General features: G+C 38.7%; 1 protein-coding gene across 2 annotated transcripts in view; it reads left to right on the top strand.

Moving 5' to 3' along the window:
- Positions 1-18,375, top strand: part of LOC121380625 (putative ammonium transporter 1) — a 212,124-nt gene that overhangs the window by 174,352 nt on the left and 19,397 nt on the right. For both annotated transcript variants that reach the window (XM_041509527.1, XM_041509528.1), the window contains exons 2-3: positions 7,743-7,832; positions 8,921-9,148. In XM_041509527.1, coding sequence (XP_041365461.1) covers positions 7,743-7,832; positions 8,921-9,148 — 318 coding nt within the window. The remainder of the gene's footprint in view (positions 1-7,742; positions 7,833-8,920; positions 9,149-18,375) is intronic.

Raw genomic sequence — 18,375 nt, 5'->3', positions numbered from 1 at the left:
ATAAACATTAGCAAAGAAGTGTGTAATTTTAACTACGTACATCGTGGAGGGACTCATGTGTATTGGTAGTGAGATAAGGTATTTATACATCCAAACATAAAAGAAAATTCTTTAAATTTCATTTTTTCCAAACACCTACCGTAACTACGGTGTGGTGTTTCGTCTGTATCATTTTTATTTAGGGACAAATGGTTATTACAAATAACTTAAATAATGATAATTAAACAGGAGGGACAAATTTCTTTTGTAAGCGGTTTGACCTGTACTCATTATACCATATTATTTGAAATTATACATTCTGTAGTTGTGAAAATGATTTTTGTTGTTGTTGTTTGTTTATTTGTTTATGAAATTAAGTTGTACAGACGTGCATTACAATTTTGACGTTTAGATAACCGTAACCACTGGTGTAAAATTCATCAAAATATCGGCGGGATTATCCCACAGAAGAAGAGCAGGAAAACAACAAACAACGACATTGATATACGCTACGTAACATTCAATTACACAATTTATTAAGCACACTGTATATTATTAAATACTTGTTACATTAATATCTACAGTTGGAATAATTTATATATGTACACACCAGAACATTACTCGATGTCGTAAAATCTCGATGTCGATTAACCGTTTGATCATGAATATTCAGTAGACGCTCACTGGCTGACGACTCTCAGTGTCTACGATTTAGTCTCTCCCGCTAATGACGTATTTAACTCATTTAGGTCACTGAAGTCGTCAGTGTTGTGGCAACATGTCTTTAAAATGATGGTGCGCCAGAACGGCTCTGTCTTTTGTAAATTATGATTATTATCCTGTTCAATTATTTAGACCCAAAGTTTTTTGCAAATGTTACGTTTATTTCCTATTCGATATTTGTTTTCTTTGCATTTACATGAAAACAAACCCAAACCCCGACAGGTTTTATATACAAATCATCATATAAAATGCACGAAGTTGACTTAATTCCACTTTTTAAAAATCTCTGTGTGTTCGGAATGCACGTTATTTCTCCTATAAATAACTAAGGTCATTTGCATATCAAAAGCATCATTCTATAGTGCGTTTCAAACTAATGTTCGGTTCTATCGTCCTATCCGCACAAATCGTAGTATGACCTATATTTAAGAAAATATCTGTAAACATGAAGCAGGCGCGGATTCAGGGTGGGGAGTTCAAGTGACAAAACCTCAGCTTGAAAAAAAAATATGTATCAAATATTATAATTATATTGTGGAATACACAAGCGCGCGCGCTGAAGGAGATCCATACATACATACATACATACAGACGAGAGAAGATGAGAGAGGATTCGAGAGAGAGAGAGAGAGAGAGACGAGGGAGAGAGGAGAGAGAGAGAGAAAGAGAGAGAGAGAGGAGTGAGGATGAGATGAGAGGAGAGGAGATGAGAGATGAGAGAGATGAGGAGAGAGAGAGGGAGAGAGAGGAGAGAGAGAGAGGAGAGAGAGAGAAGAGAGAGAGAGACGAGAGGAGAGAGAGAGAGAGAGAGAGACGTCATTGGTATGTAACGACGCAGCACTCAACATATTTTAATCTATAGTTATATGGTTATAGGGAGAGAGAGAGAGAGCGAAGAATATGGCATGCATTGCGATTGGTGGAGGGGTGACCCTATGCACATCCCCAACCCCACTTAAGGCTTCTTTTGTATATGGAGCGGGACGTAGCTCAGAGGTAAAGCGTTCGCTCATGGTAGGTCGACTGATCGATCCCACATGGTGGACCCATTGGGTTGTGTTCTAGTTCCAGCCTGTGCACCACAACTGATGTATAAAGGCTGTGGTATGTGCTATCCTGTCTTATGGGATGGTGCATATAAAACGTCCCTTATTGCTTATCAAAATTGCTTATCGGAAAAACAGTGGCCCATGTGGCGGTAGCGAGTTTCTTTCTCACTGTCATAATGCTCCTTAACCGTTTTGTCTGACGCCACATAAACGTTATATCAAATGCGTTGAGTGTGTCGTTAATAAACATTTCTCTCGTATGTATGTGTAGTCTATATGCATTTCTAATCGATTAGTTTATAGTTGTTAGGTTGTTTGATAGTGAATGATATGGAAATAATTGTTTTTGGTGTTAAAGAGTTCATGCATACATTAAAGTAATACTCCTGATGGGTATGGAGAAAAACTTAAACAGTCGACAAACTCATTTCTTCATCACTATCTTCGTTAAGGGGGACTATCACAGGGGGTATTTATTTCTTATAAAACTATTTTGTTTTCTAAAATCTTCTTCGATCTTTATTACATGTTTAACTGCGTCAGAGAAGGTGTAGGTGTGACAGAGTTCAATGCATGTGCAAGTTCTCTCCGCACCGTGGTCATTTACCATCATTATGACGAGCTATGTGCCCTTTGACTTGACTCCAGATCCAGTTCTATCGGATTGAGTTCAGAATGTCTTGGCGGCAGTCTTAGACACAAGTGCCCATGGCGTTCAGCAATATCATCAGTAACAAATTGCTGTGCACATTTGTTACTTTTCACAATTTCATAAAGAACTGGCTTTGTTCATGTTACTCTCAAAAGGTATATTTTTTTTCGTAGCCACGACTGAATTTCTTCCTTTTTAGCGTTTAGTGCAGGACATCGTGTAATCTCAGTTAATTTGTTGTGGTAGCTTGCGTTATCCATGACGATAACAGAAGGTTCTGGTAGAGAAGGCATAAGTTGTTCTTCAAACCATTTGATGAAATTGTCATGATTCATCTCACCATGATAGTCTCCGTCTGTGTTTTTTAGCCTCGAAGATCAATTCACAGCCATCTATCAATCCATATTTATCACAGCCAGCATGACAAATAATAAGTCTTTTTCCCTTCCCAGTCACCGAACAGAGTTTAGGAACTCGATCAGCAGCGTCTGATTTCAGCAGGTGATTGGCGGTACTTGTGCCCGGGTGGATATCTGTCCAGTGGTGGGATGTTGTGTGGTTGACATTCACCCAGGTCTCATCTTGATACACTATTAAATACCCCTGTTCTCGTAAACTGGATATTTCATGGAGATAAGACAGTCTCCTGTCTGATATATTGGCGTCCTCAAAAATCACTTTTCCGGTTGTAGACATATGTTGGTATTTAAAATCGAGGTCATGGAGTGTTCTTCGTAAAGTTGATATGGATATGTTGATTCCACATTCCTCCCTTAAAGCCACGTTAATCTTATGTAATGTAGGTAATTCGCCCTCTTTATAAAATCTGTATACTCGTCGTCTGTTGAGGCCCATTTTGTAATAAACGACCCATTTTGTAATATGTACCCATTTTGTAATAAAAAACGACCCATTTTGTAATATGTACCCATTTTGTAATAAAAAACGACCCATTCTGTAATAAACGTAGGTACCCATTTTGTAATAAAATCGGATCCATTTTGTAATAATAAATAGGTGCCCATTTTGTAATAAAAAAAATGCCCATTCTGTAATAAAGGCTTAAAACGTCAGATTACAACATAGGTGTAGGCCTTTGTTTAATATATACAAAGTGAAATAATATTAAACTTTGTGTTTAGATTTATTTCGATGGTCGATGGTTCGCCTGGGATACGAAATTTCTAACGCTAACCATATAAATATACATTGTTTTCTTGTTCCAACCAGTGCTATTCGGTTGGGTATGAAGAACCAAGTATGTTCTACAGCTGTGTATCAAAAATAGTAGCTTGTGTGGGTAGTCTGTATCATAATTATCGGAACAGCAACAGCTGATTAAAATACTTTGTGATGTTAAAGAAGCATACATTAAGATTTAATTAATATTGATAAGTGTATTAGTTTGGCATAAAAATTATAAGTTAAGGCACTCTCTTGTCTAAAAGCATACTAGTTGTCACTTTTCTTTTATACTGTTTGTGAATGTAATACTTTTATGCATGTAGGTAATTTTTTATTTTATATATTTCATTGTATTATTACCTAACATGAAAACCAAAAGCGTGTAATTGATGAATATAATAATTGAATTCTCTTGTGCGTTTTATACATACTGTGTATATATGCTGTGCTGATAAGCTTACTAATATGGAGAATAGTGGTACTTTCGGTGATCATATCACCCTGCAGCGAGCTGCGCAATTGTTCTTTGTGAACATTTTAATATTTTCTAGTCTCGGACCTCATGCAACAAACCTTACTATCTCCCTCAACTCATTTTAATCCAGCATTGCCAACACTCGTTCTTGGTCATATTGCTGAAGGTCACGGGGAACATTACGTCAGTTTAAGTAATTCAGCCGAAATAGTTCATGACACTATACATCGTTTACAGTCTGACGATGATTCATATTAGATGATGATCACGAGTATCCTTCTCTTGTAAACACATTCCACACCAGTAACTGACAGTGATACGGAATGTCTAATTAGCAACACCGGTATAATTAATGCATCTAACAAAAGGGGAGTGCGGTGACGGACAGGCTTTACCAAACGACATTTTTAAGGAAATCATTAGATGGTGTATGTATGATGACTGTCACATGCTCGGAACGTTTAATAGGGTATCCACAGGACTTAGAAAACTGACAGAATCTTTCTTACCAGAAATACATATTGACGATTTCTCAGCTGAACGACTGCATTTATGTGGCGCACTTGAAAAAGTTATGTGTTCAGAAATTAATTAGAATTGCGGGTAAAAAACAGTGGGCTTGGCCTGAGAATACGACAGTTATTCTCACAAAACCGCAGATGGTACAGTGCCTGGTTGGTTGTTTCCGCGTTATATTTTGGGAAATTTATCATAAACGATATATTTTGGAAATGATCGAATTTCTTACATTTTTAAATTCATATTATTCATCATATGGTGGTTACGATCACTAATCATTATTCTATTTCGGCAGTCCTCTAACGACATCCTGCTTCTGCATAATAATAATGTTAGAATAAGTTGTATTGGGAAAAGAAAATTATAAATGTTACGCAACCAAACGGACGCTCTCTCTCTCTCTCTCTCTCTCTCTCTCTCTCTCTCTCTCTCTCTGTGTGTGTCTGTGTGTCCATCTTTGTATTTATCTGTGTGTGTCTCTGTGAATATATAGTTTGGATAACGGTTTTTTTTTCATGAACATTTTCATTATTCAAGGAGAACTTTCCTTTGTTAGAAACGATGACGGTTTGGCCAACAACTTTCAGTTCTTTTTGCAATACAGGTCTGTCTGTCTGTTTCTCACTCTCCCTCACTGTTTCTCTGTATGCCTCATTATATCTGTATCTCTGTCTGTTTCTCTCTGCTTATCTGTCTGTTTTTCTCTCTGCTTGTCTGTCTGTCTGTCTGTCAGTCTGTCTGTCTGTCTCTCTCTCTCTCTGTGTGTCTGTGTGTCCATCTTTGTATTTATCTGTGTGTGTCTCTGTGAATATATAGTTTTGAAAACAAGGTTTTTTTTCCAGTTCTTTTCAAAATATACGTTTATTTTTCAGTGAATTCATACATTTATAATAATATTTTGTGTTGACTTCAGGAGGAAGTACCTGTACATGCTTATAATTTATGTAAAAAATAAACCGGTTTTGATACACAATGTTCCTTATCGAAATATTATTAGCACATTTATGAATTAACTTAAATAGTTCCTATTGTCATGCATAAGGGATAGTTCATGTTCAGTTACTACGATTTAACATTTCCTGACACTTCTAGTGTCTCACATGGTATATTTTTAATCTATGGGATCGTTCAATTAGTTGTGCAGCAATTTATTCAAATACATCAAATCTTATTCAAAATTCTGTAATATTATTACAGTGTATATATTTAAAATGTTCATATTTATGGGATTATTAGCAAATGTATATAGAAGTTTAGAAAGAAAATATATATATATACTAATATTGCCGGTAACCATAACAAAAGAAGAATAAGAATAAGAAAGGCAAGTGTGGGTAGTTATATATATATATATATATATATATATATATATATATATATATATATATATATATATATATATATGCATTCAAGACCGCATATGAGCACATAGTCAGGCGGCAAACTAAAGTACAGTGTAAGCGGTAAATCGGTTAAGGGACAGTACCTGTACACAATAATTGTAGAATTAACTTCCACAACCATCGGCTGAATGATCACATGTGTTTTATGTGTATTGTTCACTTTCTCGTGGTGGGTGGGGGATGGGGTAGGGCGGCTGGGGGGGTGGGGGTGTGCGGAGGGAATGTCAGTGGGAAATCACTTTTGACGGATACTAGTTTGAGTGTATTTCAGCTTAAGTAGTTGTTGATTAAACCCACTGTTTTTAATCAGCTGCTACGGCTTTTACAACACATTCATGTAGGTTACTTTCTCTTACACATATCTACACTTAGATTATAATGTAACAGTCGTGGCGTAATGGGGGGGGGGGGGGGGGAGGAACTGGTTGGAACGGCAAAAAGCCCAATTGATGTGTTCACCGAGGAGGTTCTATCCTGTTACCCAAGTCCCCCAGGCGAACGTTCAACCGATTAAGCTAGATCCCGCCCCGATCATGATAGATAATACCACACGATGGGTTACGAAAAACAGCAAGGATATTTTATATGCACTTTCCATAGTCAGGATAGTACATACCAGGGCTTTTAGTATACCAGTTTTAGGGTACTGGTTGGAACAGACAAAAACCCCAATTTGTGTGTCCTCAGAAGTTCGATCCTGCGACACAAGCACCTCAATCGAGCGGTCTGGAGTAATGGATGAACGGAAAAACTGAATAGGTTCACTTACAGAATCAACCTTAAGACATATTCGTATCCCTGACGAACTCCCAACCACTGAATAAAATCTAAACACAAAGTTTAAAATTATTTCAATTTGTATATATTTAACATCTATGTCGTATTCTGACGTTTTAAGCCTTTATTACAGAATGGGCATTTTTTAAATTACAAAATGGGTACCTATTTATATTACAAAATGGGTCCGATTTTATTACAAAATGGGTACCTACGTTTATTACAGAATGGGTCGTTTTTTATTACAAAATGGGTACTTATTACAAAATGGGTCGTTTTTTATTACAAAATGGGTACATATTACAAAATTGGTCGTTTATTACAAAATGGGCCTCAACAGACGTTGAAGGTGTAGTGCTGTGCTGAAATACAGATCTTGAGAAGCCGGATCCGTCTGAACGAGATATAGTGTCAGACTAGGATATAGTCCAGTCGTCATGGGTTGGTATAGTGGTGCGGACGGGCCCGACTCCGGAGGATACGAGATGGTATCACCATAAAGCAAGGTAAAGTCTAGAAAAAGAGTAGTGGGGGCCGACCCCGCTTTCTATTTCTTCTTAGAGTGGGGCGGTCAATCTTCCAGTGCTGCTAGGACAGGCTCGGACATGTACAGACTAGACGCGAACAACCGTGGCGTTCTGCAGAATGGCCGTCATACGAGTCACGAAAAAAAAAAACAGTCGACAGTCAAACGGAGAAATGACGTGGAGGCAAGGAATCTCGCTAAAAAAGAATCCAACCTGGTGGTGCAGGCTGTCGAAACGAGAAGCGTTCCAGCGTTCAATCAGTTCCAATGGCCGCACACATCCCAGTAGAAAACTTCATTTCGCTGACAAAAACAACAAAATGAAGGACCCCCAAGTCGAGCACTCGAAAGCACGTGCAGTGTGCACAAGCGAAATAAACACGTCTTACCGCGTGGAGCTCCAGACTGGGAATGGTTACCGTACAAAATTGATTTCATTTCTCTCTTTTTTCAGTGATGCAATGTGGCTTTGGCTTTTTGGAAGCCGGGGCCGTCAGAAGTAAAAATACAACAAACATCCTGCTAAAGAACTTCTGTGACTCATGTGAGTAAAATCATAAATATTACTATAACGGTGAAACGCCACCCACGTGACGTAAGGATAGGAACGCTTCTTTGACGACAACTATGTTTATCTGGTATCCATTATATGGTAATTACCATATTTAGTCAAGGGAAAGAGAGGAAACCTGATGCCGCCACATAGGTTACTCCTACCAATAAACAGCAAGGGATCTTTTATATGTAATTCACCAAAGGCATGTCAGTCTTTATACACATCCTTTGGAGGGGGGTCGGGGGGGGGGGGGGTCTGACTGAGGTTCGAGTGGCCGCAGGATCGATCGCCCTGGATGGACAAAATATCTCTCCCCCCCCCCCCCCCCCCCCCCCCTCCATGTGAAGCCGTACCACACAAGTGACTGATCAAAAACCGTGGCAAAGTACCTGTAAAAGATCCATTGATGTTGTTTCGGTGTGTAGCCTATGTGTCGGCTGTAGCGTCTTCCCCACATGATCGTGATTTAAATGTGCTAGGAGAAATACTTCAAATGAGGATATATATTTATTACAGCTGCCGATGGCAATAAAAATCACTAGCGTGAATACTAAGTTTTGACATTAAGTTGCTGCTATATTTTATGTTTAAATGTTTCGTGCGTTTATTCCTTGTTTATTCCTTGCTACACGTCATGAAAAGAGATTTTAACATTTCATAACATGTCATTTTATTTCTTAACATAAGGGCGTATCCTAGAAGTAAAGCGTTTGCTTGATGTTCGGTCAGTCTAGGATCGATTCCCGTTGGTGGGCCCTCTGTGATATTTCTCCTTCCAGCCAGTTCTTCACAACTGATGTGACAAAGGCTAATCAGAAAAAGTAACTCATTGCGTGGCGGTAGCGGTTTTTATATCTCATTATCTGTGGGATCCTCAACAATATGTCCGACGCCATATAACTGTAGTTAAAATATACTGAGTGTGTCGATAAATAAAACATTTTTTTTTCTCCAAACATGTTATTGCATTTCCTCACGTTTACTTAAAGCTATAGTCTCTAGTATGAGCAGAAACTGTTATTTTAAATTTAGTTGTCATATTTTACTATCTTTTGTCTTCTTTTTCTTTCTTTCAGTTGTTGCTGGAATCTCGTACTGGTTAGTAGGTTACCCGTTTGCGTTCGGTGAAGGCAACTCTTTCTTGGGATATACGAATTTCGCCTCGTATGGTTTTCCCGAGGAGAGATTCGCGTTCTTCTTCTTCCAGTTCGTGTTCGCAGCCACCGCCGCCACCATCGTGTCCGGGGCCATGGCGGAGCGGTGTGAAATCATCGCCTACTTCACCTACAGCATCGTCCTCACAGGTCAGTTCCGCTTTAGCCGGGAAGTGACGTCATGCGCGATTTCAAATTGTCCAATCACAGTGCTATTTCACATTGTCATTGAGTTTGTGGTCATTTGCTAATGGAGTGGCAGTCGTAATCCAAATGACAGATGAATGGATGGATGAGAGAGAGAGAGAGAGAGAGAGAGAGAGAGAGAGAGAGAGAGAGAGAGAGAGAGAGAGAGAGAGAGAGAGAGAGAGAGAGAGAGAGAGAGAGAGAGAGAGAGAGAGATAGATACATATACAGATACAGAGAGATAAAGAGAGAAAGAGAGATACAGAGAGAAAGACAGAGAGAAGGAAATAGACATACTGATAGACACACTGACAGATATTTTAGGACGTTTGCTTTTCTTTCTTTCTTTTTTTCTTCTTTTCTTTTAATTTTTTTTGGTGGGTGTATTTTCGTGTCTATTAATGTTTAATGTTTTGTGTTTATGCATTATCTCTTCCTCTAATGGACGGTATTGTGTTGTACCAAGAATGGAACACCGTCAGCAATTCAGCGAGTTAGCCATGTACCGTTTATTATTGCCGCTTTTTGCACAACCTTAGGCATCGGGGGAAATTCAAATTTTCTTTATCACATATATTATTTGTGTCGTTTAGATAATACTATTGAAACGAAATTAAAGACACTTTCTAGAGATTGCTGCCAGTGTAGGACATTTTCCAATAACCAGTTCAGCCAGACGGCCTTTTTGTTTTAAACTGTATTACATTTTATAAAATCATCTCATAACACCTGCTGACACATCTTGCCATCCCCAATATAAAGATGCCCCCCCCCCCCCCCCCCCCCCCGTACCCCCTATATAAAATCCTCTCTACGCCAGTGCAAATGACAGAACACCATTCATTGTTTCTTGAAGACGTTTTTAATGTCGTTAGACTATTGACGCGTCGTACCCTAGCTGGGATCCTTGACCAACACACCGATGATCATCAAGACGCTACTTTAGCTGGCACCATCTTAGAATCTTAAGAGTTTTATTTGTTGTTTAACGACACCACTAGAGTACACTGATTTATTAATCATCGGCTATTGGATGTCAAATATTTGGCAATTTTGACACATAGTCTTAGAGAGAAAACCCGCTATAGTTTTCTATTAGTAGCAAGTGATCATTTACATGTACCATCCCACTGACAGGATAGCACATACCATGGCCTTTGATATATCAGTCTTGGAGCACTGGCTGGAACGAAAAATATCCCAATGAGCCCACCGACGGAGATTGATCCTAGACCGACCACGCATCACGCGAGCGCTCTACCGCAACATAGTCTAGTGGTGCCGTTAAACAAAGCAAACTTTAACATTTGACTAGTGACGAAATAACTAAAGTGTCGTAGTTTTCAATAAAAAAAATATGGTGGGGTATCATTAATAAAAAGAAATATTCTGAAATGTGTCTTTAAATGTTTCTATGGCGGAAAACACAGGGTAGCCTCTTTAACGAGTTTATGTTTATATGTACTACATGGGGCGAGATTTAGCGTAGTCGCTTGAGGTGTTTGCGTCGCAGGATTGAACCACCTCAGTGAATCCATTCAGCTGATTGGTTTTTTCTCGTTCCAACCAGTGTACCGCAACTGGTCAAAGGCCGTGGTATGTGCTTTCTTTATCAGTGGAGAATTGCACATAAAGGATCCTTTGCTGCATTAAGAAAAATGTAACAGGTTTCCTCTGATGACTACGTGTCAGAATTACCAAACGTTTGAAATCCAATAGCCGATGATTAATTAATCACTGTCCTCTTAGTGGTGTCGTTAAACACAACTATATTTCATATATACTGCAACACCATTATATATGCATCGCGTTTCGCCGCATCCAGTCTATACGAACCTTATCATCTCATAAAAAAGCGATGTTAACATTTCAAAACATGTCCTTTCATTTCCTCACGTTTACCTAACCTTTATATATACATTGCGTTGTGATAGTTTTGCCAGATGTCAACAGTAGCCCAAACTACGTATAGAAAGTATTGACATGTTTGCTGTAACGCAAAGATAACAAAAACGTTTTCCAAACGCAATTTGTTTGGTTTCACTGGTTGAACCGAATGCTGGCATGCTGTATGTGATACGTGTTGTTTCAATTAACAGGAGTATGCTTATTAACATGTAACCTACAAAACATGTATCGAGTCATCTGTTGACGTGTTTATGGTCATGCTACGAAATGCCTTCTTAAAGATTACATACCGCCATTAACTACTCCATGCTGTTCATACAAATTCTATGTCACAATATATTTTGTGAAAAATGCAACACTATCGAGAGGGTCATGCGACTATTAATTTTAGGGAATGCTCTCAACTGACAAGTACCGTGTAAAAATTCAACATAGGTCAACCACAAAATTGTTCAGTTAACAGCCTCTGTGCCTGACCACCGCCTCATGTTGCTATTTTGCAAGTGGGACCATACCACTTACACAGTTGTTATCAGTTAGCACTACATATAACAAATAACCTCAAACCAATGGGTTATTTAAATACTACATAGGTCAGCTTACGTGTAATCATCAAAGAAAGATTTCAAAAAGAATATCAGAATTTTGTAGTACCTTTTTAAAATTTGTTTATGAGGAACTATTTCCTAAACCGGACTATATTACGCTGCTACAGCAAGTAACGACACGCCAAATTGTGGTGTGTTGCCTAAACCGCACGAACCTCCGAGAAGTAACAGTATCTAGGTGTCTCTCGTATGCCTATGGGTTTGTTTACACAAACTTTTAAGTCAACATGCATTTTGGAAATGTCAACTTAACATTCGGTACACTCTCTGTATGTTACATGTACATACAGCTAATAAACATATCCCTGTCAGTATCTATTCTCACGACGTTTTAAAGTTCTATCATGTGTCATTTTAAAAGACAGATTTTTAAAGTTCGTATCAAGTGCCATTTTAAAATAAACACTTTAGCCATCAATACATACTAAACTACATTAGTGCAAATATACAGTTCTGTTAGCCCACTTAGTCCTCTGTGTAGTCCGAGCTCCAAAGCCAGAAAAATAATTTTACCCTACACCACTTGTCTCCCTTAATGTCTTGGTATTTTATGATGCGTATACCATTGCTCTTTGGAAATCAGGACGCTACACCAAAAGTTAACTCTGCGAAGGTTTTCATTTCCGGTCAAATCCAAGATGGCTGCTAAAATGATCAAATTGTATAAATATTATACTTTTTTTCTCACGCCACTAATAATGATCCAGTTGTAGTAAAAATACCCTTAAATGACTATTTTTAACATATTCCCCAAATAAAATAATAAAAGATGAAGAACATGGTGGAAATTTATTTTATATAAATTAATAATATACAAAACACCAGAAACCTGTGCATTTTTCTTCACATTTTCTTTGTCAACATTAAATAAAAATTTACATAAGAAAAATAATGATTGTTCCTCACACAATAATGACATTGTTTTACTATTTCATAGCTTTTAGGATTTCCTGGTCAAAATCTAGGTTGACATTGTCAGATTAAAAAAGTAATGTCATGTCACTAATTCTGAACCGATTTCATCACAAATAGTCTTAAACTGTTTGCTGTTGGTGGCTTATTTGAAATACATTTAAAGGGTTTGTTTTCAATTTATTTTCAACAACAAATAAACATCAAAAAGGCAAATAAGTGCACTGTCGTATGCTATCACTTAAAAACTGAAAATAATATTTAAAAAGTGACAAACAAAAAAGCTACACACAAATCCAAGAACCCCCCCCCCCCCCCCCCCCCACACACACACCAACACACACACACACTCAGAATCAGACGCAAAAACATACATGTCACTGTATGAAAAACTGTAACTCGATAATAAACAGATGCCACAGCAATTTATAGATGATCTAGTCTTAAACCACTCTTATTAAAAAAGATCATCATCTTCATAGATTGTATGCAGCTCACCTTTACAATAACAAGTAATGTCACATGGAATATTTTTCTTATCACATGAACAATTTCTTGTGCACTGGCGTTTATAGCTACAAAACAAACTGCTCATCAGATTGGAAGGCATTGGACATTGCAACATCAACAGTGGTCGGACTCCAGATGATACGAATATCCATCCAAATTTAAAGGGATCTGGGATTTGTAGGTTTGGGCTGCATGACTTTTACCCAGATGCATGTTTCCAAGATAGCTCGAAGGATATGCTGACGAAAGGCGTCGTCTGTTGGCGGTAGAAGTTTGATGTCTGTTTTTTCTGGCATAAAGATGGCCTCTTATTGTACTCAGGTTGGTGAATTCGTGTGTATGTAAATATACAGTGTTTAGAAGAGAAGTAGCAACAGTGATTGTGCAATCTATGAGATCATCAGAAATGCTGATTTGTTTCTCTATTTGGATACAAAGGTCAGCAAGATCAGCTGCTATCTTACATGTTGCTTTCATAAAGCTACATTTTCTTTCGCCAAAGAAGAAACTGGTTGTGTCACATCCGCTCAGTGAGCGAATTAAGGGCAACATTTTTGCCTCATGAATGTTAAATGAGCGGGCAACATCGTGAATGGGAATGAAATAGTCCTTAGTCTGAATGTACAGTTCATAGAGACCTGCATCCATTAGCCTTTCAAACACATACACAGCAATCACAGCGATATCAGTGTCTGGTGCCCTTATAACAACCGGAGTGCAACTTTTGTGAACACATGCAGCTGTGTGTAAAAAGACACGAGTGTCTGCTTCTCCTTGGTGCTGACTAAGAGGTCATGGTCAACATCAGAGGGAAATTGGGTTTCTCTGCAAATGGACATATTCTGCAAATATATCACTCGTTGTCTGTCCTGGAATCCACCAGCAAGAGTAAGTAATAGAACAGAACAGAACAGTTACACCAATGCTCATAGAGGAATGCTAGGAGATTCATTTTACTCTTGCTGCATGTTATAATGTCATCCCAGTGTTTGATTATCTGTCCCGAGTTGACTTGGTATTCCTTCTTAGATTTCCTACGACGTTGTCTACACCCGCTTGCATCCTTCAAACTCACGCAATTCCCACTATTATCTGTGACTCCACACAGGCCATCATTTCTATCAGCTACAAGTTGGCCTTCACTACATTGTACGTGTATATCTTTCACTATTGATGATAGAAGTCTATATGCATAGGTGTCAATGATTTCATTATGAAATGGCTTGTGTTCGATTTTAAACGAATTTCTACGGGTCCATTTTTAGCTTCAACAATACTTAAAATACTGCCAAAACTGTTTTCTGTCACATTATTAAGAATATTGTTTGATGTTTCTTGGCATATAAAACATTTGTCAAAATCTGTAGACGTTTTGATTTTCTTCTTCACACGGCTGGGAAGCAAAGACATGTATTTCTGTTCTGCCATTTTAACATATCATTTAGTCACAAACACATTATCACACTTGATTTCTTAATTCTTGAACTACAAATCTGAAGGAAAAGGAAATACATGTGTATATGCATGTATATCACAACTAAATAGGGCAATGGGGGGTCGGTCGACACCCCCCCCCCCCGTACCGGTGGCTTTTTTTCAATATGCCCCGGACCCTCCTAAGCAACTCGGGCGCTTCGCAGCCTCGTATGGGGCACTTCGTGCCTCACCATAAGCCTAAACAACCCCCCTCTCAAAATCCTGTCTACGGGCCTGCTAAATTGTCAAAATTCTGCATGAAATAAAAATAAAAATGAACCCCATACAACACGGTCCTTTTAAGTTACTGATGCTTTTGGATAGGTTTAGTACTGACAAGTTTTGAAATAGTAATATTTGATTAGCTGTTTGGCATTATGATCAAGTAAACCTTTCAGCAAATAGTGTCTTCAATTTTTAGTTGTGTGCTTTAGAATTTAATATTCACAAGTGATATTTAAAAAAAACCCAATATTGATGTCTGTTATTGTTTACTATTCTTTTGTCTTCCTTTGTTTGATGAAATTACCATTGTGTATGCTAATTTATATCATATTGTTTGAAGGATCGGTTTATAGCAATACTTTTGAGATATATGTTTATTTAAATGTGTTAGTAATTAGTGACATGACACAAACATTTCAAAGTTAGCCAAAAATTAGAATTTTGGCGGCCATCTTGAATTTGACCCAAAATGGGTGCCTTCGCAGGGTCAAATTTTGGTGCAGCGTCCTGATATCATAACAGCAATGATTTTCGCATCATAAAACACCCAGAAATAAAAGGGGCCAAGTGGTGTAGGGTAAAGTTGATTTTTGACCTCCTACAGAATCTGGAGCTCAGACTGTCTATACAACAACAAACAGTGGGACTTTTTTAAACATTATTTCGTTTTGTTAATCAGAAGCATAGGCGTATGGAATCTCAGTTTTGTAGGGAACATGCTGGAATTTGGAAGAATTAAACAAAAATGCCCGAATCTCGATAACAACAATTATTCATATTAGCCTTACCACCAAACAGCTGTGTATGGTTGTAAACGAAGCAATACGCATTTCTACATAGATTACAACTAATTTTGAGGGTAGAATGATGAAAATATATGGTAAAAAGGTCTCAAGTTAGCACATTTTGTCCGATTATCTGTATCATTGTTGCCCAAATTTGAGATTTTGCTGCAGCACTGGGGAGGGAGGGGGGGGGGGGGGGGGTTAGTTGCACACACGCCTCAGTCTTGTATGGGTTTTTTATCAGAAGGAATAAGTCTGTTTCTCTCTGTCTCTCTGTCTCTCTCTCTCTGTGTGTGTGTGTGTCTCTCTCTCTCTCTCTCTCTCTCTCTCTCTCTCTCTCTCTCTTTCTCTCTCTCTCTCTCTCTCTCCGTGGCATGTGCAATCCTATGTGTGGGGTGGTGCATATAACAGAATCCCTTGCTATTAATGGAACAATGTAGCGGGTTTTCCTCTCTAAAGACTATACTTCAAACTTACCAAATTACCAAATCCAATAGCCGATGATTAATCAAACCAATGTGCTCTAGTGGTGTCGTTAAACAAAACAAACTAACTTAACAATAGAAACAAACTCAGGACAATCCCTTTATCTTATTTTCTTGCTTATATCCAATTAAGATTCAAGCACGCATTCCACACGTTATTATTGTGGGATTTCTGTCGTTATTTTCACGCCTGTACATTCAAGCACTTGATACCGTTTAACATGCCTTAGGTTAGGTTTCATTTTTGTGGGCCAAGGAACTAAATGAGTGAATGGAAGTTAAACTTCAAGTTTGTTTTGATTAACGATAACGCTAGAGGACATTGCTTTATTAATCTACGGTGGCGTAGTGGTTACGCCATCGGACTACAGTCTGGTAGGTACAGGGTTCACAACCCGCTACCGGCTCCCACCCAGAGCGAGTTATTACGGCAACTACACCCTCTTCTCTCTCACTAACCACTAACGAAGTAACATCTAACCCACTGTCCTGGGCAGATAGCCCAGATAGCTGAGATGTGTTCCCAGGACAGTGTGATTGAACCTTAATTGGATATAAGCACGAAAATAAGTTGAAATGAAATGAATTAATCGACGGCTATTGGGTGTCAAACATTTTGTAATTCTGACATATAGTCGTACAGTGGAAACCCGCTACAATTTGTCATTAGTAGTAAGGGATATTTTATATGCACAATCCCACAGGCAGGAAGGCACATATCACGGCCTTTCGTATGTATACCAGTCGTGACTAGAAGGAGAACTAGCTAAATGGGTCCCCTACGGGGATCGATTCTAGACCGACCGCACACCAGATGAGAGCTTTACCACTAGTAAATGAATGAATTAATTATGAATGAATTATAAAGGAATTAATGAATATTTGATGAGCGATACCCCGGTACAATGTAAACCAACTATTTCGTGTCTGAACGTAGCATGAGGCATTGGCGACAAATGGTTTAGATAGTGACAGGTGAAACTCTTTGCTGCATCCTGAATGACAGAACGTGATCACTGATATCCACTTTCTATATGCAGCACAGCACATACCGCTGATTTTGATATACAAGTCGTAAGGTATGTACTGGTTGAAATGGGAAACATCCAGTGGGTCTATTGCGGACACTGTTCATAATGCTTATTAGCTCATCGCTGCATACGCCCCCCCCTTACAACCATCCCCCACTCCCCACCCCCACCCTCCGAATATGTGCCTGCATCTTTGTTATTAAAAATTACATTTAGAGTTGATGTGGTATTAACATCAGGTAAGTACTATATGCATTTAAATGCAGATACTTGCAAGCTATTAAAATGTCTATCAGCCCTTACCACTAGTGCGAGGTTATGGCTTGGGTCAGTATCTGAAAACGTTCGTAATGAGTCCAGGTATCTATGTGCCAAGTTTCATGCTTTTAACCAAAATTGCGCAATTTTATTGCAAGCTGCCCCATTATGTGGACACCAAAAAAAACTAGAATGAAAGATGTAAATTACAATATATCTATAAACTGTTAATCTTCTTCTTCATGTTGGGTTATAAAAAAGAAACACGCTGTCACCGCACGTTAGCGGTGCCATTATATCAGTTAGATTGCCTGCTGTTTTCCTATAAAGATGTGAGCCGGGGTACAGACAGCAGATTTCCCCGTGCCTCCCCACCATGGAATCGTGGGCTGGCGAAGTCAGAACCCGAGTCCATGGTGGGCGTGCCTGAACCGTAAGGATGTGGGCACGTTAATACAGTTCCCTTCCCTTCCTTCCCTTTCCCCGTGCACCCTAGATGCATGCACCTGTACAATTTCAAACTATCTAGAGTCTCGTAACCCAGACACACCGGGAAGTGGTCCTCCAGTATTCATGCAGCCATTTGACAGGTGCTACATCCAGGATAGTACATACCACGGCCTTTGTTACACCAGTTACCAGGCTATTTCTCGTTACAGCCAGTGCTCCACAACTGGTGTAACAAAGGCCGTGGTATGTACTATCCTCTCTGCGGGATGGTGCATATAAAAGATCCCTTGCTGCTAATCGAAAAGAGTAGCCCATGAAGTGGCGACAGCGGGTTTCCTCTCAATATCTGTGTGGTCCTTAACCATATGTCTGACGCCATATAACCGTAAATAAAATGTGTTCAGTGCGTCATTAAATAAAACATTTCTTTCTTTCTTTTTTCTGTCTTGGGTAAATTCAGGGAATTACCCAGCGGATGATTTCAATACTGAAGGCCCTCAATGGATGGGCATATGTACATAGGCGTACGGGCTCCCATTTCTG

Source organism: Gigantopelta aegis, chromosome 9, assembly GCF_016097555.1.
Source record: "Gigantopelta aegis isolate Gae_Host chromosome 9, Gae_host_genome, whole genome shotgun sequence".
Classification (NCBI taxonomy): Eukaryota; Metazoa; Mollusca; class Gastropoda; order Neomphalida; family Peltospiridae; genus Gigantopelta; species Gigantopelta aegis.
Note: the sequence above shows the minus strand (reverse complement) of the source record. Positions and strands in the feature narration are given on the sequence as shown.